At 44.5% G+C, this 25,438-nt stretch overlaps 1 protein-coding gene across 1 annotated transcript in view; it reads right to left on the bottom strand.

Moving 5' to 3' along the window:
• LOC147445415 (protein CNGC15b-like) overlaps positions 1-25,438 on the bottom strand; it is a 49,934-nt gene that overhangs the window by 7,449 nt on the left and 17,047 nt on the right. The window contains exons 3-5 of the mRNA XM_086524920.1: positions 19,040-19,586; positions 18,757-18,957; positions 17,476-17,765 (exon numbers count right to left, since the gene is read on the bottom strand). Of these exons, the coding sequence (XP_086381046.1) occupies positions 17,476-17,765; positions 18,757-18,957; positions 19,040-19,586 (1,038 nt within the window). The remainder of the gene's footprint in view (positions 1-17,475; positions 17,766-18,756; positions 18,958-19,039; positions 19,587-25,438) is intronic.

Here is a 25,438-nt window from a genome sequence, read left to right as displayed (position 1 = left end):
GCAAGCTTGTAACCTCAACCTTGCAACTCAACGACTGCAGCGACTCGGAGTAAAACAACTCCAACCTCGGGCCTTTCTCAACATCTCAACAACTCACAAACTTCCCAACTACACTGCCAGGAGCACTCGCCATGGAGGACTATGGTTTTGAAGACTTCGCAAGCAACGCGCAACATCAAGATTCACCCTTGGCTGCCAACTTGGAGATCACCTCGCCAATGGAGAGCCAACAAAGCTCCCAATCCTTTAATAAGAACCCGGAGCTTACCCTTAATGCCTCCAATACCTTTGACCACGGCCTGGTGGACAATTACAAAATGATCACAGAGGAGCTCGAACACCTCCATGAAGAAGCTTTTAACTTTTCTCTCAACCCACAACAAACTAGGATTCAAGAAGATGGTGAAGAAGAAGAAGAAGGAGAAGCTAACTCCCCCGTCCGACTCAACCTTAGCCCGGAGGATAACTTCACCCCACCCGCCCCCACAAAACCTTACAAACGACCTCAATCTAATCTCCGAATATTCCTCAACACCACTAAACCAAACCTACCTAACCCAAAGCCCTTACCTTCCACCTCTAAACTTGAACCCCCTCTCAACCTTGGCCATGTTTCTCCCCCTCCTTATATAGAACCCCCCTCCCTTCCCCTTGACAAACCGAAAGAGTTTGAAGAAATCCTTTCATTCTCCCTCGTCGAATTTCAAAAGTTACACAAAAAGAAGTGCAAAGCTACAACTTTCACCACCCACTTAGAAGAGCTACACAAGCAACAATTGGCCCCTAATAGTCTCAACATGAAGCCACCCCGTTTACAAATTGAAGACACACAAGCTCAAGCCCTTCTCAATGCTAAATTTACCGCCCTCACCATCCAATACCAATTGGATTATACCCAAGCCCTTATTGTAGCCAACAAACTTCGCCTCCAAAACCTCAACAACGAATTAAACAACTACCACACTAGTGTTGCCAACCGTCTCTCTAGCCTCACAACAAAACTCTCACTCATCGCTCTACCTTTGGCTCTATCTCCGATTGGCAACGTCACTTGGAAAAATGAAAGGACTCTACTCTACAACAATTTCTCTCTCTCATGTAAACACATATAGTTAACACCCACCTAACCACCGTCAAGGATAAAGAAGCTAGGAAAGCTAGAAAGCGAACCATCACCTCTACCCTTGAGAAAATAACCCTTCTCCCCAAAGAAGAATCAATAAAGGAACTTGTTGAGCGGGAAGTATGCAAACAAATGAAACACCTTCCCTCCTCTAAAAATATCCCTAACAATAACCTTTCAATCTCCAACTCCCATCTCACCCTATCCAAATCACCCCTTGTCCATCCCTCTTCTAAAGCTCCCTTTCTTCCACCTAGAGCCTCTCTCCCAAACAAGCAAACTAAGCCCGGTCCAACCATCAAACCTAACAAAACTCTCTCTCATCACCCCTTCTCCCAAAACAAAGCTACTAAGACTAACTCTCCCCCAAGCTCTCCCCCTTTCAAAAAACGTAAACTCCCTTCCCCACACTACTCCAAAGAACGTACCTTACCACCTAAATACCCTCTCAATCGCATCCATAATCTCTTTTCCCCTAAGCCTCCTCCACCTCTTCCACCTACCTCAAACCCCCAATCTATGTCACGTAACAACCTTCAATCTACTTCCCGTAATAACCATGTGCTTCATCTCAACCATATCTCTTCGGTTTCGGGAAAAGGAAAAGGGAGGAGGGACTAGGGCAAACCCACCCAACCTCATGGGTGCATCTACTTTTTGACAAGCCCCCCCTCCTCCCTACACTATGGATGCTTAATACCTCTCCTTCAACTCCCTCTCCTTCCAGTCCCTCGACTACGACTTTGCCTAACTCGATGAACCTCCAATGCGACGCGACCTCGACATGCAAAAACTCAAGAAAAAGGAATAGATTTTGGCTCCCTCTTACCAACCCACACGAGTACAAACTCAAAATTTTTGGTAAGCAACCGGCCTACTCTTTTGATAACGCCGTCTCTATAAACTTTGTACATAACCTCACCACACGTCCCCTCACTTTTAATGAAAATAAATGCTTGAACTTGGGTCTCAAGTACATCCCACCTCCTCCCAATCCTACACCCAAACACCTCCTAGAAGCACATGAAACCTTAGGAAGAAGCTTACAACTTAAAGATTTCTTCAAAACCAAAGAAGCCCCCTCCTTTTCTCCATTTAAATTACCCAACCCCCATTGGAAACCACCCAAAGAGAATCCCTCTCTAGAAATTATCACAGAACTTAACAAACCGCATCTTAAACATAAATTGGATAGCTACTATACTTCCTTCTCTAAACCTCCAAAGTTTGTACATCTATCTCTCAAATCTCTCTCACACGATAACTCCATTGTTATTAAACCCGCCGACAAAAACCTTGGTCTTACTATCCTCTCAAAGGAATGGTATGAGAATGAGGCACTTACACAACTCAATGACCCCATCACCTATCAACCAATCACCCCACCTCCTCACAACTACCTAGCCTCTCTCCTCTCTACCATCATCCATAGATACACCCTCCTCCCCATGGAACAACGTATCTTCATCCTTGCACCCCTCTCTAAACCTTTCAAACCCTGCCGAATCTACTCCCTCCCCAAATTACATAAACCATCCCTTGTTGCTAGACCTATTTGTGCTTACAATGGCTATTTTTTGGAAAATGCATCAAAATGGCTACACATAGAGCTATACCCTATCCTTTTGAGTTACAAACAACATCTAAAAGATTCCCTGTCCCTCATCAAAGACCTACACCATACCCATTTTCCACCAAATTCTCTCCTTTTTACCTTTGATATAAACTCCCTCTATCCTAGCATCCCAATAGACCAAGGACTCCTTGCTCTTAAAGCAACCATTTGTAAACACTTCGATCCTCCAAAAACCAACTTCATAATCTCTCTTTCTACCCTCATCCTTACACAACACTACATCAGTTTCAAAAACAGAACTTTCAAGCAAATCAAAGGCACAGCGATGGGATCCAATTTTGCCGTGGTCTATGCTTGTCTTTTCCTTTGCCACCTAGAATCCCAATCCCCACTTCTTAATGACCCAAACCTAGCATACTTCAAAAGATTCATTGATGATGCCTTTGGAATATGGACTAGCCCCATTGAATCTTTAACAGTCGCCCTCAACACCTATGCAGGAACTTTGCTTGAACACATTAAAATCACCCCCACCATTTCTACCAATCAAGCCACAATCCTAAACATCCACTTCTTCAAGGGACCCAAATTTTTAACCCACGGGATCCTAGACTCTAATTGCTTCCAAAAACCTCTAAACTCTTTCCACTATATACCATGGATCTCTTGACACCCTACCCACCAGAAAATAGCCTTCATCAAGTCAGAACTTAGGAGGTACATTATGAGAGAAAGCTTCTTCGAACACTACCTTAGCACAAGGAATCTCTTTTTTATCAGACTCAAGAAAAGAGGCTATCCTAGGCAAGTGCTTCTCAAAGTATTCAGCTCCATCTCTTATTTAGAAAGGGAAAACCTCTTGATTAAACCTTCCTCAACAAAAAACCACCACTCCCCAACCATCTCTAAAATACCTTTTACCCCCGAAACTAGAAAACATAAACCCTCCTTAGCAATTGGTAAACCTATCCATCAAGCTTGCCTACATTCTCCAAACCTCTCCCACTTAGATAAACCCATCACATGCTGGACCATAGGACCCAATTTACATACACTCCTCAAAAACAAACCTTATGCACCATAATGACATTCAACCCATAGTTACAGGGGAGGGAGGGGACGGACCCTAGGAACGGGGGACGCCCATTTTCAGGACGGGGACGGATGGGGACGGACGGAAAAATGGCTGCCAAGTGGGAACGCGGGCAAAACGTCCCGGGGACGGCAGGGGACGGCAGGGGATGGGAGGGGACTTTTTTTAAAATTTGAAAACCTAATCATTTCTAGAGGCTAGTTTCTCTCTAATAGCCCTATGTTTGAACTTTGAAGCACCCCAATGGCTATAAAAGCCACCCTTTGGGTCTTCATTTCTCGATGTTTTATTAGCACATTTGCGTCTATATGACTCATGTTCTTTGGTCTATTTAGTGTAAATTTGTGGTCAAAGTGATGCTCTATGTGTGTGGCATGTGTATAGGTCAAAAAATGCCAAAAAAACTCTAAATTTTTTTTTGCCGTCCCGACCCCCGTCCCCGTTTCTTGACTTTTGCCGTCCCGTCCCCGACCCGCCGTCCCATGTAACTATGATTCAACCTACCCAAACAAATTTTTGTACCCAACTTATGAACAAAACCATCTTTTGTACCCCACTCATGAGCAAAATCACCTTTGAACCCCACTTACGAGCAAAACCAATTTTTTGTGCCCCACGTATGAACAGAACCCCTCTTGGTGTACCCCACTTATAGGCAAAACCCTTTTTCTTTCTAACTTTTTTGTACCCCACAAACGGGCAAAATCTTTTTTGGTCACGACTCTAAACCTCCTCTCACACTACTCTGAACCTCCATTGTCAATACTTTACCATAAATCTCTACCGCTAAATTAATTTTTTGTTTTTTCTCCCTACCAAAACAAGTACCGCGCATGTCCCTTACTGATCTACCCAAAGCTCTATCAAACCCAAACCAATCTCTGGAATCCTTCCATAAGTATTACCTAATTTTTGGTAAGACTCCTTCGCTCTAAATTTCTGCTTAAACCCTCCCAACTCAACTAACTCACCCTAGTTGAATCTCCTTTTTCCCTCTTAAAACCTATGTCTAAAAAGGCTCACCCTTAGCATTCATTCTCATGTCACTTTCACACACAACTAGACATAAGTCTTTTTGAATTCGAATTTCAAAATTCAAAACCTACTCCCCCCTTTATTTCAAACACCTTCCCTCCTAAACTCACCCTACTTAAACAAACCCCTACTCCCTTCCCAAAACTTCTTTACAATCTCCAAACTCCCTGGAAACACCACTGATGAGCTCTCTAAAGGGCGAAACGCATTTGGTTTCTTCCTCCCCCAACTTTTCCCAAAACCATACACCCCCCCCCCCCCCCATAAGCTAGAGTGTTCCGCACGCTTGGTCTTTCTTGGTTTATCTATTTATGAAAATGCCAGTGCAAATCTATTGTGATCTGTGAATTGTTTTGAAGTGGTTATTTGGTACTGTCGTGATTGATTCTTGACTTGGAGTGTCCAAGTCTGTTACAGTGGTATCAGAGCACGGCCGATTTCTCTTCTACGAGAAATCCGATCCCCACTTTTTTTTCCGCGGCACCTATGGCTTCACGCAAGGATTAGTCGACTCCCTCTGCATCTGGAGATGCGGCAGGGATCACAACGAAGATTCCGGCAGAGAGTATGGCCCGCCTCGGCCTACTCAGGCGGAGCGGCGAGAGATGGAGCGTCGCCAATTGATCGGCGATGCAACGAAGATGATGCTCAATTTTGCGAAGGACCCAAAATTTGCAAAATATATGAGCGAGACTTCTTTTCAAGAAGTGCATGAGCAGTGGCAGAAAACCACTACACCCACTCTCAAGAAACCTTTTGCTCACAAGAAATATTCAGAGAAGGAATTAGAAGAGGTGGTTGATGCACGGAAAGCCAAAAAGCACGGCAAAAAGAAAAAGAAAAGCACTGACTTCCCGGGATATTTGGATCGTCAGTTGACTTTTGACAAGGCAAAGAAACGGAAGAAGCGTGTTCGATTTGAAGGAGTACTCAGTTCTTCTTCTTCTTTATCTGACAGTTCTTCTAGCTCTTTAGATTCGAGCGAAGAAGACAGAAAAGGTAAAAAGCGAAGTAAGAAATAAAGCTTCGGAAAGGACAAGAAAAAGGCAAAGAAGGCTACATCTGGCCCAGAGACTGACAGTTCTACTGAGGACTCGTCTACAGACAGCTCAGATTCCGATGACGGAAACTTTTATGCGAACAAGAAGAATTTTTACAAAGCTAACCAATATGACTTTCTCGAAGATAAAAGCAAGAAAGTCCGAGAGTTTAAGGAAGGTGGCCACTCCATCAAGTTTGATACTTTTTCAGGATACTCAGATGCTTCGAAGGCTTTGTCTTTTATACAGCAGTTTGACATCGCTTTCGCGGGAGGACGCTATTCAGAGCACTCCAAGATTCAGAGAGCTACCTCTTACCTTAAGGGGAATGCTCGTACTTGGTGGTCCACGCTTCTTTTAAACAAGACTGTGCCGGTTAAATGGCTGAAATTCAAAAAGCTTTTTATTTCTTCTTGGTTGACGCAAGAATATGAACGAGATATACGAGCTACTTGGAACCATCTTCGGATGACCAAGAAAGATGCAATCAATGCTTACTGTGAAAGATTCTGGAGCTCTTTTCTACCCGCCTGTTCATTCAAGAAGATCTCGTTCAGAGAACAGATTGAGCGGTTTACCTTGGGTCTACCTACAGAGATCCAAGATCACTACTTGGAACAGAAGTCAGTTTCTATTCAGGAGTTGATGAGTCATGCGAAGCGGGGCTTTGCCATTCACTCTGGCAGTCTGACCTACCCCACAGATGAGGCCATGACACAACGAGCCGAACAGACTTCTGGGAATGAAAGTAGAAAGAAAAAGAGCAACCCAGAGAAAAAGGATGCACGACCCAAGCTTACTGCTGAGGAGAGAGCTCCCTTCATCAGAGAGGGAAAGTACTTTGGATGCGGGGAACATGGACATATCTCCGCGAAGTGCCCTAAAAAGTCACAGAAAGAACAAAATGATAAAGACGACGACAAGCCTGAGAGTTCGAGAGCAGCTGAGGAACGTGGCAGAAAAGGTAGATAGAAAAGCAGAACTGGCACCACATGGCGTGGGACCTGCACCGAATCTAATGAATAAAAGTACAAACTTTGCAGCGTTTGGGGCAAAGTGAAGGATCAGGAAGCTCTTTTGAAGGAGCCACGGCCAACTTCTTTTCACTTGGAATTGGCGGCTCGATTTGGAATTACGCCCGACAGACTGACGCCACAGGCGGAGGTAGTTCGGCTGGCACCAGGATGGGATGTTGCCATTACACCGAGCATTGGCAAACTTCGTTTGCAATGACAGGGGTGTTCAAGGCATGCGAGTGACGTTCTACTCAGGATCCCTTGGTACCACAAGAACTACGCCGTGGTTGACTATCGGGCCGAGAAAGCGACTTTGATAAATGAAGGGCTTAGAGATTGTACTTGATGAACTTCAGTTTCTTACTCATTCTTTTGGGAGAGAACTGAACGATGGATAAAGGTTGAATATGTTTTGACCTGATCAAAAGAACGCCAAGATTCTTCTCCATACTCATGCCGATTGCTTTTCAGAGGGCCTAAGATCAAACCATTGATCTGATACCTGGAAGCACGCCACCGAACCGGCCACCTTACCGTGTGAGCCGAGTACAGAATGAAAAGATTATGAACCCAATGAAAGACCTCTTGGAAAAGGGTCTTGTCCAACATAGTACTTCACCATATTGCTCTCCACTGTTGTTGGATTTGAAGAAAGATGGATCTTGAAGAATGTGCATCGATTATAGCACTCTCAACAAAATCACCATCAAGAACAGTTTTCCGATTCCTAGGATCGATGATATACTCGACAAGTTACAGGGATCCTCATGCTTTAGCACGATTGACTTGAAGAGTGGATATCATCAGATCCGAATCGCGCCGGGAGACGTCTCTAAGACAACCTTTCGGACGACTTTGGGTTATTTGAGATTTTGGTGATGCCTTTTGGCTTAACCAATGCTCCTGCGACATTTAACCGGATGATGGACAAGATTCTTCAAGAGTACAAGCTATTTGTTGGCACTTTCTTTGATGATATCATTGTTTTCTCCAAGAATGAAGCAGAACACAAAGATCATATGCTTCAGAGATACATTTTTTTTTGGGACACTTTGTCTCAGCAACAGGAGTGCAAATGGATCCGGCCAAGATAGACACTCTCCGTGATTGGCCCGATTTGAAGAATGTCCATGAAGTTGAAAGCTTCTTGGGACTGTGTTCGTACTACAGACGGTTCATTCGAAAGTTTGCAGAGGTTGCTTCCCCTTTGCATATCTTGATACAGAAAGGAGTCCCTTTCTTGTGGGGATCCACAGAGGTGACTGCCTTTCAGACATTGAAAGAGAAATTGACTACATGACCAGATTTCAATTTGCCGGACTTGCAGAAGTCATTTGAAGTATTTTGTGATGCTTATGGTCGTACTCTAGGTGCGGTCTTGATGCAAGAAGGCCATGTCATTGCTTACGAGAGCCGATTGTTCTCTAGGCCGGAGATAACAGCACAGATTTATGAGAAAGAGCTTTTGGTGGTTATCCATGCTCTTACTCAGTGGCGGCATTACCTACTCGGAGAGGATTTTACTGTCTTTACAGACCATCAGAGTTTGCGCTACTTCTTGCCACATGTAAGGTGTAGCGGAATGAATGTTGTATTTTCTCAAGATTAGTGATCTTTATTGCTCAAGGTTCCTTTTAGTTCTTAGGGAAAGAGAGAGCTTTCCGTCTTATGGAGAGTGCTATGATCACGAACAAAGTGAGTGGATATTGTGCGTGCAAGTGAATGAGACTGAGAGAAGGAGAGAGAAGAGATACGACACCCGAGAGGTTGTAAAACCGTCCTCCGAAGGCCCCACTCTCGTCGGCGAGAGTGGTCTACTTTGATTGCACAAAGGTGTACAATGCGAATGCAATGGACTGATGCAATGGGACTATGCCGATGACGACGACGGTGATGACGACGGCGACTTGGGCTGAAATCTGAGATCTTCTAGATGCTGAATTTCTTGGACTGTTTCAAGGCTGAAAATGGACTGTTTTGGCTGCGTTTTCTTGGGCTAAACTTGGGAGATCATCTGCAACCTAATTGGGGCTGATCTGCTAATGTTATAGCTGCTGGAAAACTGCGTTTTTCCAAAGGCTGAAATCAGCGTTTTTGTTCTTGCTAAAAAACGCTGGGAAATCTGAGATCATGCTGGCGTTTTTGCATGAGAAAACGCTGGCTGAAGTGGGTGGGGGATCGCTAGGCAATGGCTGATCTGGCGATGGCTGAGGAAAGCAAAAACGCTAATGCTGTTGGGTTTTGTCGCGGGAAAACACCGGGGGGTGATGGGAGGTATGTCGATGGGTCATGAAGGGGGGGTACTGCTGAGACGTTGCCTGTTGAGCGGGAAGCTCCTGCTGCCTCTTCTGCCATTTAGTGTTAACTTGGGTTTGCTTATATAGAAACTTAGCAAAATTGCCCTACCTACTTTTGTTGGAAAGTCACTTAAAAATAATAAGTGAAAATAACCAATAAATAGGAAAATAGGCTAAATGCACTGAAAAATTCCCCTATCTGATGCTAATGGATTCTGATGGGAATTCCGATGATCATGCTGTGTGCAACCGGAGGATATGCATCTATGCTAAGTGACTGGGCATGCACGGTCTACGAATAGACTCACAAAAGTGTAGATCACTGCTAATCTAGACTTGACTGAACTGACTGAACCCTGCTGTGGTGTAGCTTGTCCACGGACACATAGGGTTGGGATGTGTCACGTGACATCCCCTCCGTTTCAAAGTGAGGTACTGGTACCGAACTGTATGGCGTCGAGAGAGATCGCCAACAGCATCCGGAATCCTGGAAGGGACTCTTCGCCGGCCCACTCTGCTATGTGGGTCGAGCGGTACTTGAACTTCATAAAGGTCTGCAACGCTTGCTTCTTTGGGCCGCGCCGAAAGCGACACAAAGTCTTCTGAATCTCCTTTCTTGTGTCAACTTCGTCTAGAGTCCTGCTTCTTTCGTCTTCAAGAATCTCCATGGCTGAAAATTCCTGAAACCATCTCCAACACAAAACCATGAACATACCCATTCCATGTAAAGTGAAGGAAAAAAAATCGTGTCTTCTCTAAAGACTGTGTATGCAATGTCGATGAACATAGAGACGGAGTGACAACCCGTTCATCAAACACATGCAAACAATGCGATCGAATCTTTTCTGTTTGATTGAAATCAATCAACAGTGGCAAATCACAATGGAAATGCCCATGCTTGGTGCTCACACAATCATGTGCTCGTTCGGAAACTGTGTCATGCCAAGAAAGAGACATAGAATGTGACTTCCTGACATACAGACTTGTCAACTTTTCATGAAGAACCGCATACATTCGTGCTTATCCATGAGAGAAATGTGCTCAACATACAATATGTCGTGCCTAGGAAAAGGGATCACATAACGATGCTGACTAAAATACAGGAAACCTTCACGAATGAAACACTCGAACAATGCGTGCGTATCAATCATGCGAACACATAATACTTCCTGTGAGGGTTCTTTGGACCAAGGCTCGAGAGCCAAGATCGGTTCGTCCTGAATGATCGAATAATCCTGTGGGGGTTCTTTGGACCTCAACTCGAAAGCAAAGATCGAATCTTCGTGATTGATCGAATCTACAACTAGGTTAGCTTCGCTAGAAAAAGCATCAACTAACACATCATCCTTGTAAACAATCACATCTTCTTCATGCAACTCATCATGCTTGTGAGAAATCACATCTTGATCATGCAAATCATCATGCTTGTCATTGTCATCCAAATCATTATGCAAATCATTGGCATCCAAATCATCATGCTTATCATTGTGCTTCAAATCATCAGGCAAGTCATTATCATTCAATTCATCATGCTTCTCATCATGCAATTCCTCTGTGTCATGCTGTGGAGAAGAAGAGACTAAGAGAGTCTCCTTTTTCCGATTCTGTTGCATCTGTGCCTGAGCTTCAAAAAAGAGTCGCAACAAGGCGGCTTTCCTTTCTTTGTACTTATGCTTTATGGCTGCCATTCTTTCTTCGTGTTCACGCTCTCTTTCTGCTTTTCTTTCTGCATTTCTTGCTTCTCGTTCTAACTTCTGTTTAAGAAAAAATTGTTGCAAAGCCTCCATAGGAGTTAGTGCAATCTTTGTTGTAGATGGGAAAGGGGGAGGGTCGGAAAAACCTCCTGGTGGGGAAAATTCTTCTTCGAATCTCTCATGCTCATCACCTTCAAGCGAAGTATCCATTCCGCTTCGAGTGATGATCATCCTGCAATCGTGGGTTCTTGTGGGTTCTTGTGTTCTTAAGTCCACGAGGGACTTGGGTTCTTGAGGGTCTTGAGGTTTTTGAGTCTTGAGGGTCTTGGGTTCTTGGGGTTCTTGAGGTTCTTGAGGTTTTCTTTCGCTTGCAAATCGCGTTGAGAAGGATCTTCTCTTCACCCGAGTTCTACCCTTTTCTGCGGGCACACCCCTTGGCGGCCTTGCGCTCACACCAAGGTTGCTTTTTCCCACCTCACGTCGATTGGCCAGCCGCTAAGTGCACGGTCCGCTCTCAATGAGTGAAAAGAGACACAAGGGGAGGCTGGACAAGCCCTTCTTTCTTGGGATTCCTGTCACTCTTCAACAAAACACGATTAGGAATCGCCACGCCCAAGTAAACTTGGGTTCGTGCGATCACAACAAGCAAAAAAATTCTTGTGGTTCTAGTGGTTCTTTCCTTGAGTAATGCAAAACACTTCCAAAGCTCTGATACCAATGTAAGGTGCAGCGGAATGAATGTTGTATTTTCTCAAGATTAGTGATCTTTATTGCTCAAGGTTCCTTTTAGTTCTTAGGGAAAGAGAGCTTTCCGTCTTATGGAGAGTGCTATGATCACGAACAAAGTGAGTGGATATTGTTCGTGCAAGTGAATGAGACTGAGAGAAGGAGAGAGAAGAGATACGACACCCGAGAGGTTGTAAAACCCTCCTCCGAAGGCCCCACTCTCGTCGGCGAGAGTGGTCTACTTTGATTGCACAAATGTGTACAATGCGAATGCAATGGACTGATGCAATGGGACTATGCCAATGACGATGACGGTGATGACGACGGCGACGACGACTTGGGCTGAAATCTGAGATCTTCTAGATGCTGAATTTCTTGGACTGTCTCAAGGCTGAAAATGGACTGTTTTGGCTGCGTTTTCTTGGGCTAAACTTGGGGGATCATCTGCAAACTGATTGGGGCTGATCTGCTAATGTTATAACTGCTGGAAAACTGCGTTTTTCCAAAGGCTGAAATCAAAACGCTGGGAAATCTGAGATCATGCTGGCGTTTTTGCATGAGAAAACGCTGGCTGAAGTGGGTGGGGGATCGCTAGGCAATGGCTGATCTGGCGATGGCTGAGGAAAGCAAAAACGCTAATGCTGCTGGGTTCTATCGTGGGAAAACACCGGGGGGTGATGGGAGGTATGTCGATGGGTCATGAGGGGGGGGGTACTGCTGAGAAGTTGCCTGTTGAGCGGGAAGCTCCTGCTGCCTCTTCTGCCATTTAGTGCTAACTTGGGTTTGCTTATATAGAAACTTAACAAAATTGCCCTACCTACTTTTGTTGGAAATAATAAGTGAAAATAACCAATAAATAGGAAAAAAGGCTAAATGCACTGAAAAATTCCCCTATTTGATGCTAATGGATTCTGATGGGAATTCCGATGATCATGCTGTGTGCAACCGGAGGATATGCATCTATGCTAAGTGAATGGGCATGCACGGTCTACGAATAGACTCACAAAAGGGCTATGGTTAAATATCGGCCTGCTAGTATACGTGCCGGTGGAGGTGACTACCACAGCCGGTCACGGCGCTTTTTGGGGGGGCACCAGTTGTTCACAGCATAAGATGGGCAGGCCTACCTTTCCCTACAAGTGCACGCATGTAGCGTAGTGGTACGTGCAGTGCATCAACTCCAGACGTCGCAGTTTCAACCACACCGCGTGCAGACCGTGTTGACTTTTTGGTCAAAGTCTTCCAGCCCGTCGCTTTCGACCGGCAACCGGGAAGGCTTGCTTTGCCACGAGGGCAAGCAGGCCAATATTTAACGAAAACCCTCACAAAAGTGCCAGATCATTGCTAATCTAGACTTGACTGAACTGACTGAACCCTGCTGTGGTGTAGCTTGTCCACGGACACATAGGGTTGGGATGTGTCACGTGACACCACAGAAGCAGCTTTTGGAAAAGCAGATACGGTGGGCGAACATCTTGTCACTCTTTCACTTTCAGATTGTCCATGTGCACGGACAGAAGAATGTGGTGGCAGATGCTTTGTCTCGGAAGCCGTTGGTTCTCGCTATTTCCGCGATACATCATAGGAGCTTCGAGGATATGGTCGATCGGTATGCCACAGATAAAGATTTTGCAGATATTTTCACACGGATACGGGATGGGGAGACGATAGCTGGATACTCCCTTCGCAAAGGCTACTTGATGAGAAAGACTATGTTGTGCGTTACACAACCGTTGCGGGAAAAGGTTATGACTGAATGCCATTGTCCACCTTTTACGGATCACCGCGGCATTGCTACCACCCTGAAGGGGTAGAGAGATACTTCTTTTGGTCGAGACTCAAAAAGGATGTGGAAGAGTTTGTGGGCAGTATGCCAGAAGGTCAAGTTTGACAGGCATAAGGCACAGGAATTGTTACAGCCTTTACCCATACCCACCCGCCCCTGGGAAAATATTAAAATGGATTTCATTTTTGATCTCCCGAGAGCACAGAATGATCACGATGATTTTCCGATTACATGGCACGTCTGAGACGATTGTCTCCGACAGAGACCCTAGATTTATGAGTTTGTTTTGGAAGGCAATTTGGGAGAACATTGGCACGTGGTTGCAGTTCTCCTCATCGTTCCACTTGCAGACTGATGGGCAATCTGAGATTGCCAATTCAGTGGTTTTAGATTTATTGATGTCTTGTATCTCGGATCAGAAGACTCAATGGGAAAAGAACTTACCTTTGGTGGAATTTGACTACAATAACAAGATACACTCTTCGACGGGGAAGACGCCATTTGAGATTGTTGAAAGTGTTGCGAAGGTTCCATCCTTCCTGAGCACGAAAGATTAGATATTTGAGCGAATGAATATTCACGGGATTTGGATACGGCTTTTGCCAAGGTTTGCGAGACTCTGCAGGAGTCTCAAGAATGACAGAAAAAGGTAGCGGATCGCCATCGTCGCGACTTGAAATTGAAGGAGGATGATTGGGTGCTCTTACGTTTTGAGAAGGCACGCCTAAGAAAGAAAAAGAGAAAGGAGAGGCTTTTTCCAAAGCTTAGTATGCGATACTACGGACCTTTCCAGATTACTAAAAAGATCTCCTTCCGATTGAAACTACCAAATACTTGGAGGATTCACAATACATTGCATGTGAGTCTCTTGAAACCTGTTAAGGGTGATGTACCTGATGATGGGGAGCCTGATGAGCAACCCGAAGTGGAAAAAAACGAGGAGATCCTTGTTCCTGAACAGATTTGGCACATAAGGATACGAAGACTGAAGGTAAAGTCCGAAGGCGGTTCTTGGTTAAGTTCAAGAACTTTTCTGCATTTGATGCGAAGTAGATGGAGGAGGAGGACCTAGCAGATACTCCTCGGATTGTGAAACTTTACCTCGATGTTTTGGTTTAGCATAGTCTACTCCAAACGGAACCCAGAAATTCAGCTTGGCCGAAGATCTGGTGCAATGGGATGCACAAGAGGGGAGTTACTCCGCTCCTCTGTCAACAGATGCCTTGATTTTGATACTAAAGTCACTGATGTCTCTTTGAGCTTCAGGGATACTGAGAGCTGACAGTATTCTGCTGGATGACTTTATGAAATGGAATTCCTAATTATGATACTGATTTGTTCTTGACTTCTTTTAAGTGCAGGAACTGATAGACGAAATGACTGCAGCATTTTGGTCTACTTGATCTCGAATAGACATGGTTGCAATACGGGTTAGTCAATCGGACATCGATGAGGTCCCGATTGGACATAGATGTGATTGCTAGCTACATTGCCGATAAATCATAGTCTAAGATTCGAATGAATGTTGAATGTCATGTGATGTCCTGTGATGTCGTGTAATGTGACTGTAGATTTTGTACATGTGCTAGATGTGTGTTCCTAGTACGTAGGTACTAACAGTCAGTGTCTGCTAAGACGGTTTGTGGCTTTTGTCGGTTTTGCAGGCGTAATCGCGGTCGATTACAATGCTTTCAAGAGGGGGGGTATGTCACAAAGTGATGACGTGGCAGACAACAGAAACCCTAATTTCTGCCACAAACCCTAAAATTCCTGCAAACCCTAAAATCTGCCAAAAACCCTAATTTTCAAAAATCGCGGAGGTGAAAATTTAAATATTTTTATTAAAAAAATGGATATTTTGAGCGACGCAATCTCAGCTTTCTCTACGCAATGAGAAAGAGAGAGAGAGAATTTGCTTTTGCTTTCAGAAGCTCTCTGTGAGAGAGGGAAAAGAGCTTTTGCTTTCAAGCTTTTGGGGCTCTGCTTTTGGCATCCCTTGTAAACATTTAAATAAGTGGTTTGGGCCTTCACTTCTCAGAGCATCTGGATGCAGAGTCTGAGAGTGAATCCCGAGCCACTCTCTTGTACTTTGAATTGATTAATACAAAAAGAAATACCGAAAGGGGCGCCAGTCTTTGGGGCCAATATCTCTAGGCACGGAACTCCGCCGGGCCAGTGCAAATCTATTGTGATGTGTGAATTATTTTGAAGTGGTTATTTGGTGCTGTCGCGATTGATTCTTGACTTGGAGTGTCCAAGCCTGTTACAACTGCAAATGATCACAAACAAAGTGGAAAACACTATGAATGAAGGAGTTGAGATTGAGAGAGAGAGAGAGAAGAATACGACACTAGAATGTTGTCAAACCCTCCTCCAAGCGTCCCACATCTATGGCGAGAGAGGTCTATGCTATTAATTGCACAAATCTGGTACAATGGTCTAGATGCAATGGACTTGCCGACGATGTCGACGACAATGATGAAGGCGACGAGACGGGCTGAACACTGAAAACGCTAGGGACTGAAATCTGCAAATCTGGTGAATTCTGACACTGTGTCGGCGAGGACGGCGATGGCGATGACGCAATGACGATGCGTTGAAAACGCAGACGCTGAAATCTGCGAATAGCGGGCTGAAACTAAAAACGTTGGCTGATCTGACCGTGCGGCGAGGATCTGCTGCGGGAAGGTGAGATCTGCGAGGTTTGGGGCTGTTATTGCAGAGTCAAGTGCTGAAAATAGGAAACGCTAATGCTAGGGCTGATTTTGTCGCCGGGAATCTGCAAAATGCTAGAGTGATCTGCAAACTGCAAAAACACCAAGCTAATTCTGTGATCTACTAACGCCAAGGCAGATCTGCTACAAGAAATGTTGGAAGTCTTGATGGCTGAAAAACGCTAGGTAGTCTTGCCGGTAGTCCTGCCGGTCTTGTTGAGAAGGTGCACTGCCAGATGCTTGGATCTCTGCTGCCTCTTCTGCCAGTAAGTGCTAACGCTAGCTTTCTTATATATAAACTTATCAAAAATGCCCTACCCAATTTCCCAACAAAGTCACTTATTAATAATAAGTGAAAAAATGGCTAAAATAACCCTAGCCCTGAAGTAGCTTGTCCACATGCACATAGGGTTAGATGTGCACGTGACATCCCCTCCTTTTCAAAGTGAGGTATTGGTACCGAACTGTATGGTGTCGAGGGAGATCGCCAACAACGTCTGGAATCCTAGAAAGGACTCTTCGCTTGCCCACTCTGATGCGTGGGTCATGCGATACTTGAACTTCATGAAGGACTATAACACTTGCTTCTTTGGACCGCGCCGAAAGCCACACAAAGGGATTTGTGGCTGCTTCAATGGTGTAACTGCGTCTATGGACGTAGGTCCACCTTTATCAAGAATCTCCGAAGAGGAAAATTCTTGAAACCACTTCCAACACAAAATCATGAACATACCCATTCCATGTAGAGTGACTAGAAAAATACTATGCTTCCTAACTGACTGTGCATGCAATTGAGATGAACCAAGTGACGGAGTGCCAAACCATTCATCAAACACACGCAAAAAGCGAGATCGAATCTTGATCTAACCTATCAACTGTAGAAAATCACAATGGAAATGCCGATGCTTGATGGACAATCTTCTTTCTAAGACCGTGTCATGCCAAGGAAGAGACATGGAATGTGAATTCCTTGAATGCAAACTTTTTTTCTTTTCGAGAGAGATCTGCATACATTCGTGCTCATCCATAAGTGAATCATGTGCATTGTACAATACGGCATGCCTATGAAAAGTAAACACGTAAAGACAACTGTTACCAATGCTTGTATAAATAATGTTGTCCCTTTACTGCTAGGTATTTTTCCCCATGTTATTTATGTACTAATGACATTTAAATTTCTCCTTACTAACCTTGTAGTTTGACAATTGCTCGCTGTTATAGAAATGTAGAGGGTTAAGGCATTGGAAGGAAGGGAGCAGGCGGGAGGGAGGGAGGAAAGGGAGAAAAGGGGGGTTGGGGGGTTTGTGGGGGGGGGGGGGGGTTGTGGGGGTTCACGTACATGAATACACGTCACATGAGAGGAGCAACCTTTCACCTCAAGTTTCGTAGTCCCCACCATAAGCAGTAAAAGTACTTAATCACAAATTTCTTGGTAGACACAATGCCTTGATCCAAAGCATCCTGGTAAATTCCATAATTGAAAAAGCCTCCATCAATACTGCACAAACTCTGGGCAGCTGTACTGTTCCAGCTTCCTCTTTCACTGTTGCCCAAGGAACTGCAATCGAGAAACTCCCTATGAAAATTTGTGTCATTTTTTACTGCAGAACGCCAGCAGGTGTCTTTGCGCTCAACTGCCAGAAGGTACCAACAGGCACCAAAAAACTGAAAAGAAAAACAACACCATCATGAGATTAATCTGTTCTCAAAGATCTCAGTAAGTATCACTAGCTTATCATAACTTGGGCCAGTCTTATTCTTCCTTCACATATTATCATTCACCCAAATAACATTATGCATTCACAGTGCTAACTTCCACTGCAGAAGGAGCTCAAATGAAACACAGCTTTTCGACACTGCGGTGGTTGAAATCTTTTACTCACTTTATCCAATATTAAGATGCATGTAAACAGGTATTGTGAGTCCCCCCAAGAAACAAAAACCGGTCTGCATGCCCTGCAATAAGGTAATTACAGAGAGCTATAGATTGGTAACCTCATAAACAATGGCTCATGTGTAAGGACATGATCATTCATGTTTGAGAAGTGGGACCTACATGATTTAGCGCCCCGAACACGTACATGAAGAATGTGAGACCCAATTCATAGGGTGCATTAAAATTAGCAGCTCAATTGTCAACTGGACTCAATGTTGGGCTCAAGACCATATGCCATCAGGGTTCTGCAACTATCCTGTGCACCGATTCGATTATCAACCATATAGGGGGTCCCTCCCCAATTTAGAAAGAAGTATAATCACACAAGTCACCACTTGCAGCATAAACCCGCTAAATGCAAAATAGAAAGTTGGCTTCTCAAGCCAGCAGCTATCATAAAAGTGTAGGTGTGGGCCGTGGCATGAACACCAGACACGCTAGAGTAAGAGAGAAGACTACATAGAGATGTGTGGAGCTGCTGATGTAATGTCATCCAGAGTGTATGTGTTGCTCGTTATTGTACAAGACAAGAAGAATGGTGATATGCTAGTGTGTTATTAGGGCACCAGCTGGGCCATCGGCCTTTACCTCAACAGAAATAGCCTGGTGGTCAAGAATGCACAGCTTGTGAAACAAGCAAGCAAATATCAAAGCATGTTTGTACACAATATACAGGCATGGTTCAAAAAGAGGGATTATTGACACACTTCAAAAACTCACATGACTTATCAGCATGTACAAAAGTAAGTTGTATGCAGCACCAGCCCAGGCTGTCTCAGGAACCAAGCCCACCGATTTTCCAAATTGAGTCAGAGGGTACATTCTGGGTATGAGCTGGATTAGTATAATAAGTCTCAATGCATTCTTTGTATTGTCAGCTGTTGTTCCCGCTAGTGCTGGAATTACAGCCCAAATTATAATCTGCATTCCAACCAGAATTTATCTTATTGTCAGCTGCCCAACTCCAAAGACTACAGAAGCACATTTTGAAAAATCGGTATACCTGAGGAAGAGGTAGCACTGCTACTAAATCAACAAAAAATCGCCCTTTCAGATACCGTTTAGCTATAAGCACTGGATTTTTGACAAGTTCACCTCTTCCAAGGACACGAGATGATGAAACAATGTAACCTGTTCGGAACTGGATACCCATGTGGATTAAGTAAAAAATATCTGTTATGCTTCGAAGTATTGTGATTACAATTGCCAAGTATTTATCGATCTCCAGGCACACATTATTGTTTACGATTGGTAAATAATAAAATAAGGGGTCTATAAAGAGTGCAGCTAAGCATGAAAGAACAAACAACCCGTTCCATCGATGCAAATTCTTATTGTCCCTTGGATCCCATATCCTGCTTTTTTTAGACTCGTAGCCTTCTGAATGAACCCTTGCAACTCCAAAACGCAAAAACTTGCCAAAGCCACTAGAGCCTTCAGAGGCTCTTCCAAACCCTTTCTTTGCTCTTGGCCCTTGTAACAAATTTTTTTCGACTTCCAGGGCAAAATTACCATAACCATCGGTGCTTGCTACTGCATTATTGTGAAACCTGAAAAATGTAAAAGATTTTTTCATTAATAAGCATGTTGCGAAGACTCAGCAATACAGATGAACATATCAATCACTTAAACAACAACAATAAGATGAACTGCTCCCCCCTCCCCCCCCCCCCCCCCCCCCCCCCCCCCCCCCCCCCCCCCCCCCCCCCTCAATCCCCCAACACACACACAATGGAAGCTCATGAAGCTAGACTGTTGAAAACGTCAAAAATGAACGAAAACTTCCAGCCATTGAAAGGGGGAAATTAGAAGCATACAAGCAGTTGGTGAGAATTATTCAAGCTCTACATAGAAACCTAGCACATCACGAGCCTCCTCCCATGCCCATGACTCCACCAAAAGGACAACAAGAAAAATGGGCCTAGTCTTCTTTTTATCGCAGGTCACCAAAAGGGGCCTTTTTTTTTTGAAGTATCGACTAACCCGAATATTCCCTCCAACAACAAGAGCTGGGCTTGGCATTTTTGTTTCGAGGAGCTTTGGTAAGAAAAGCCGGCTCTAGAATCATCTTGATAAAAAGGAAACTAGCTTATGCAAACTACGATATTAATGTGTGGCGTAACCCAAGAACTCCTCAAAAGCACAAGAGATGAGTGCCTAAATAGGGCTCTCGAATAGAGGAGATGGAGCACAAAAATCACACATCAATCACTACAACCCAGAAGATGACCACCTTCACACACAAAATAAACAAATTTCAGCAACAAAAGATACTAAGATAACATCTTCCGCCATAGTAAAGAAAATGTTGCTTGAATTGAAGGAGAAGAAAAAGAGTGCAGCTCTTGCAAAGACTACAGTTACATCAGGACAGGGGAACTCCAAAAGGATGGGAGAAAGTGGAGCTAGAAATTAAAGAATATGTCGCTCAAAACAGACGGAGTGGTGAGTTTAAAAACTGAGTAATGGGAAAGGGGCAGGGTACAAATGTAATCGGCACGTCACTAACAAGTGGTGAATCGACAAGACGTATCTTCACGCTCAATTCCTAAACAAACCACCATACCAGTCGAGATAAAATTGGCCTGGGCTCCGGTGTCAAAGAAAATGAGCGATTCTTGGTTCTCTTGTCACAAATTGTGATGACATGGCACATCTATTGGCCGCCTATTGGCTGGCATCTTAAAGATGGAGATGTGGCAGTTCTAATACACAATGCTGATGTGGCGATTCCCAAAAATGACTCCACAAAATGCGGAGGTTTGTACAAACGCGGGGCGGACGCTTTTCGGAGTCCTGTTTTTGTTAGATTTACACCACTCTACTGCTTCACACAGGTCTAGGGCACTTACTTGTATGGCTAGTGCCTCCAAGCTGGGCACCCATAACATAGGTTGTACCTTGTCCGGCCGCCCGAGTTTCGGGCCGGCCGCCCACTTGAGTTGGGCGCCCACCTTGGGCACTCATATGTATGGGGCCAGGGGGGTACACATTTCATTATAATCTGATCATGCTCTAGTAGTCGAGGGGCTGATCGCCCCCTCTTCCCCACACCAGCATTTGTGTCTACTCTCTCTCTCTCTCTCTCTCTCTCTCTCTCTCTCTCTCTCTCTCTCTCTCACTAGACTCATTCGTCAGGACCTGATCCAGCTCGACACCAGGAGGACATGGATAGAGCCGCCTCAGGAGTTGAGCACGAAGATGGCTTTCTATAGAGAGCATCTTCTCCACCTCACAGGAGATGGGTTTGTGATTCGACCCAGCTACATGGACACACATATGTCTCATGGTTTGCGTTGTGCCATTGGTCAGATACGCACATCCTCACATCAGCTCGAGATTGAGACCGGTAGATTCAGAGGGATACCAGCAGACAGCAGGATATGCCGATTATGCCAGAGAGAGCCAGAGACAGAGTTGCACTACATATGTCATTGCACAGTGTTCTATGAGATACGGGGGCGTTTCCACTGCTTATTCAGAGAGGGTTTTGGTCCTCTATCTAGGGTCATGAGTTATGAGGATCAGAGATGTCTTGGACTATATCTACTTGAGTTACACAGGTATAGAGACACTTTACTGGGGAGAGCTAGAGAGAGGCAGTCCCAGAGACACATTACAGATTTCTTTTCACTAGATATGGGACAGCCAGAGGAGCAGCCACCACTGCAGAGCTCGTCCCACACTCATTCGACCACTACTGGCACTCTCATCGACCGAGCATTGGAGCTACAGAGATACAGACGACCGCGACTGAGGAGAGGAGCTACACAGCATCGACGGAGACTACAACAGAAGATTCGAGCCATACTCTCTCGACATCCAGAGTGCAGATGAGGATGGATCCTCACCATTTCTTCCATCTTTGTTTCACACACTGTTACATCCAGTTTACCGGGTACCTATTGTATCAGCTGCTACACCCACGTAGTTTTAGATTGTAGTAGTAGTAGTAGTATTTTGTTCCACTTCTAGTTCTTTTCTAGTTCTTTTGTACCCAGACATGGTATTAGATTCACTATTTTGTAACTGATTGGTCTCATAGGTCATTTTGGCCTTTTGAAGACGTTAATATAACATTTCATTTCATTTCATTTCATTTCTCACACACACAATTCCACACACACGCACTCACATGGTATCAGTAGCTTCAAGCTCTCCATGGTCTGGGTGCTTCCGCATCAGGTACTCCTCCCAAGAAGAAGGCCAACTAGCATTTATGCACATCTGCCAGCGTTTGCAAAAGCCAAGCAAGCGATGGAACTTAATGAGTTTTCATTGCGGAGGACTGTAACAGACTTGGACACTCCAAGTCAAGAATCAATCACGACAGCACCAACAAAACAATTCACAGATCACAATAGATTTGCACTGGCCCGGCGGAGTTCCGTGCCTAGAGATATTGGCCCCAAAGACTGGCGCCCCTTTCGGTATTTCTTTTTGTATTAATCAGTTCAAAGTACAAGAGAGTGGCTTGGGTTTTACTCTCAGACTCTGCGTCCAGATGCTCTGAGGAATGAAGGCCCAAGCCACTTATTTAAAGGTTTACAAGGGATGCCCAAAAGCAGAGCCCCAAAAAGCTTCAAAATCAAAAGCATCTGCTCTCTCTCTCTCTCTTAGAGAGTAATTGAAAACAAAAAGCAATTTCTCTCTCTTTCTCATTGCATGGATGCTAAAAAGCAAGTTGCCGTAAAACCCGCCACAAAACGCGCCACAAATCACGGGCTGCTGCCACGTGGCACACTGGCAGATTTTAGGGTTTGCTGAAATTAGGGTTTCAGCCAGAAATTAGGGTTTCCTGCAAATTAGGGTTTCTGGCAGATTTTAGGGTTTGCAAGAATTTTAGGGCTTCAGCCAGAAATTAGGGTTTTTGCTGTCCGCCATGTCATCACTTTGTGACTACCCCCCTCTTGAAAGCATTGTAATCGACCACGATTACGCCTGCAAAACCGTTAGCAAACACTGACTGTTAGTACCTACGTACTAGGAACACACATCTAGCACATGTACCAAATCGACAGTCACAGGACATCACATGACATTGAACATTCATTCGGATCTTAGAGCATGATTTATCGGCAATGTAGTTAGCAATCACATTTAGGTCCAATCGGGAACTCATCGATGTCCGATTGACTAACCCCTATTGCAACCATGTCTATTCGAGATCAAGTAGACCAAAATGCTGCAATCATTTCGTCTATCAGTTCCTGCACTCAAAAGAAGTGAAGAAACAAATCAGTATCATTATCAGGAATTCCATTTCATATAGTCATACAGCAGAATACTGTCAGCTCTCAGTATCCCTGAAGCTCAAAGAGACATCAGTGCCTCTAGTATCTAAATCAAGGCATATGTTGACAAAGGAGCGGAGTAACTCCCCTCTTGTGCATCCTACTGCATTAAATCTCCCGCCAAGCTGAAATTCTGGGTTCCATTTGGAGTAGACTATGCTAAACCAAAAGCATCGAGATAAAGTTTCACAATTTGAGGAGTATCTGCTAGGTCCTCCTCCTCCATCCACTTCGTCTAGTGCAAGATAATTCTTGAACTTAACCAAGAACCGCCTTCGGACTTTACCTTTATTCTTCGTATCCTTATGTGCCAAAATCTGTTCAAGAACAAGGATCTCCTTGTTTTCTTCCACTTCGGGTTGCTCATCAGGCTCCCCATCATCAGGCACATCACCTTTAAAAGGTTTCAAGAGACTCACATGGAATGCATTGTGAATCCTCCAAGTATCTGGCAGTTTCAATCGGAAGGAGACATCATTTATCTTTTCACTGATCTAGAAAGGTCCGTAGTATCGCATACTAAGCTTTGGAAAAAGCCTCTCCTTTCCCTTTTTCTTTCATAGGCGTGCCTTCTCAAAACGTAAGAGCACCCAATCATCCTCCTTCAGTTTCAACTCGCGACGATGGCGATCTGCTGCCTTTTTCTGTCGTTCTTGAGACTTCTACAAAGTCTCGCGAACCTTCGCAAAAGCCGTATCCAAATCTCGCGAATATTCATCCGCTTCAAATATCTAATCGTTCGTGTTCAGGAAGGATGGAACCTTCGCAACACTTCCAAAAATCTCAAATGGCGTCTTCCCCGTCGAAGAGATACAAGACTTCAATAAATCTAAAACCACTGAATTGGCAATCTCAGATTGCCAGTCACTCTGCAAGTGGAACGATGATGAGAACTGCAAGCACGTGCCAATGTTCTCCCAAATTGCCTTCCAAAACAAACTCATAAATCTGGGGTCTCTGTCGGAGACAATCGTCTCAGACGTGCCATGTAATCGGAAAATCATCGTGATCATTCTGTGTTCTCGAGAGATAAAAAATGAAATCCATTTCAATATTTTCCCAGGGGCGGGTGGGTATGGGTAAAGGCTGTAACAATTCCTGTGCCTTATGCCTGTCAAACTTGACCTTTTGGCATACTGCGCACAAACTCTTCCACATCCTTTTTGAGTCTCGACCAAAAGAAGTATCTCTCTACCCCTTCATGGTGGTAGCAATGCCGCGGTGACCCGTAAAAGGTGGACAGTGGCATTCAGTCATAACCTTTTCCCGCAACGGCTGGGTAACGCACAACATGGTTTTTCTCATCAAGTAGCCTTTGCGAAGGGAGTATCCTGCTACTGTCTCCCCATCTCGTATCCGTGTGAAAATATCTGCAAAATTTGTATCTGTGGCATACTAATCGACCATATCCTCGAAGCTCCTATGATGTATCGCGAAAATAGCCAGAACCAACGGCTTTCGAGACAAAGCATCTGCCACCACATTCTTTTGTCCCTGCACATGGACAATCTGGAAGTGAAACTGTGACAAGATGTTCGCCCACCGCATCTGCTTTTCCGAAAGCTGCTTCTGTGACAAGAAGTAGCGCAAACTCTGATGGTCTGTAAAGACAGTCAAATCCGCTCCGAGTAGGTAATGCCGCCACTGATGAAGAGCATGGATAACCGCCAAAAGCTCTTTCTCATATATCTGTGCTGTCATTTCCGGCCTAGAGAACGATCGGCTCTCGTAAGCAATAACATGGCCCTCTTGCATCAAGACCGCACCCAGACTACGACCATAAGCATCACAAAATACTTCAAATGACTTCTGCAAGTCCAGCAAAATCAAATCTGGTCCTGTAGTCAATTTCTCTTTCAATGTCTGAAAGGCAATCACCTCTGTGAATCCCCACGAGAAAAGGGGACTCCTTTCTGTATCAAGATATGCAAAGAGGAAGCAACCTCTGCAAACTTTCGAATGAACCGTCTGTAGTACGAACACAGTCCCAAGAAGCTTTCAACTTCATGGACATTCTTCAAATCGGGCCAATCACGGATAGTGTCTATCTTGGCCGGATCCATTTGCACTCCTACTGCTGAGACAAAGTGTCCGAAAAAAAATGTATC

Source organism: Adiantum capillus-veneris, chromosome 12, assembly GCF_014529385.1.
Source record: "Adiantum capillus-veneris isolate H3 chromosome 12, ASM1452938v2, whole genome shotgun sequence".
Taxonomy (NCBI): domain Eukaryota; kingdom Viridiplantae; phylum Streptophyta; class Polypodiopsida; order Polypodiales; family Pteridaceae; genus Adiantum; species Adiantum capillus-veneris.
The sequence above is the reverse complement of the archived record's forward strand: the minus strand, read 5'-3'. Positions and strand labels throughout refer to the sequence as shown.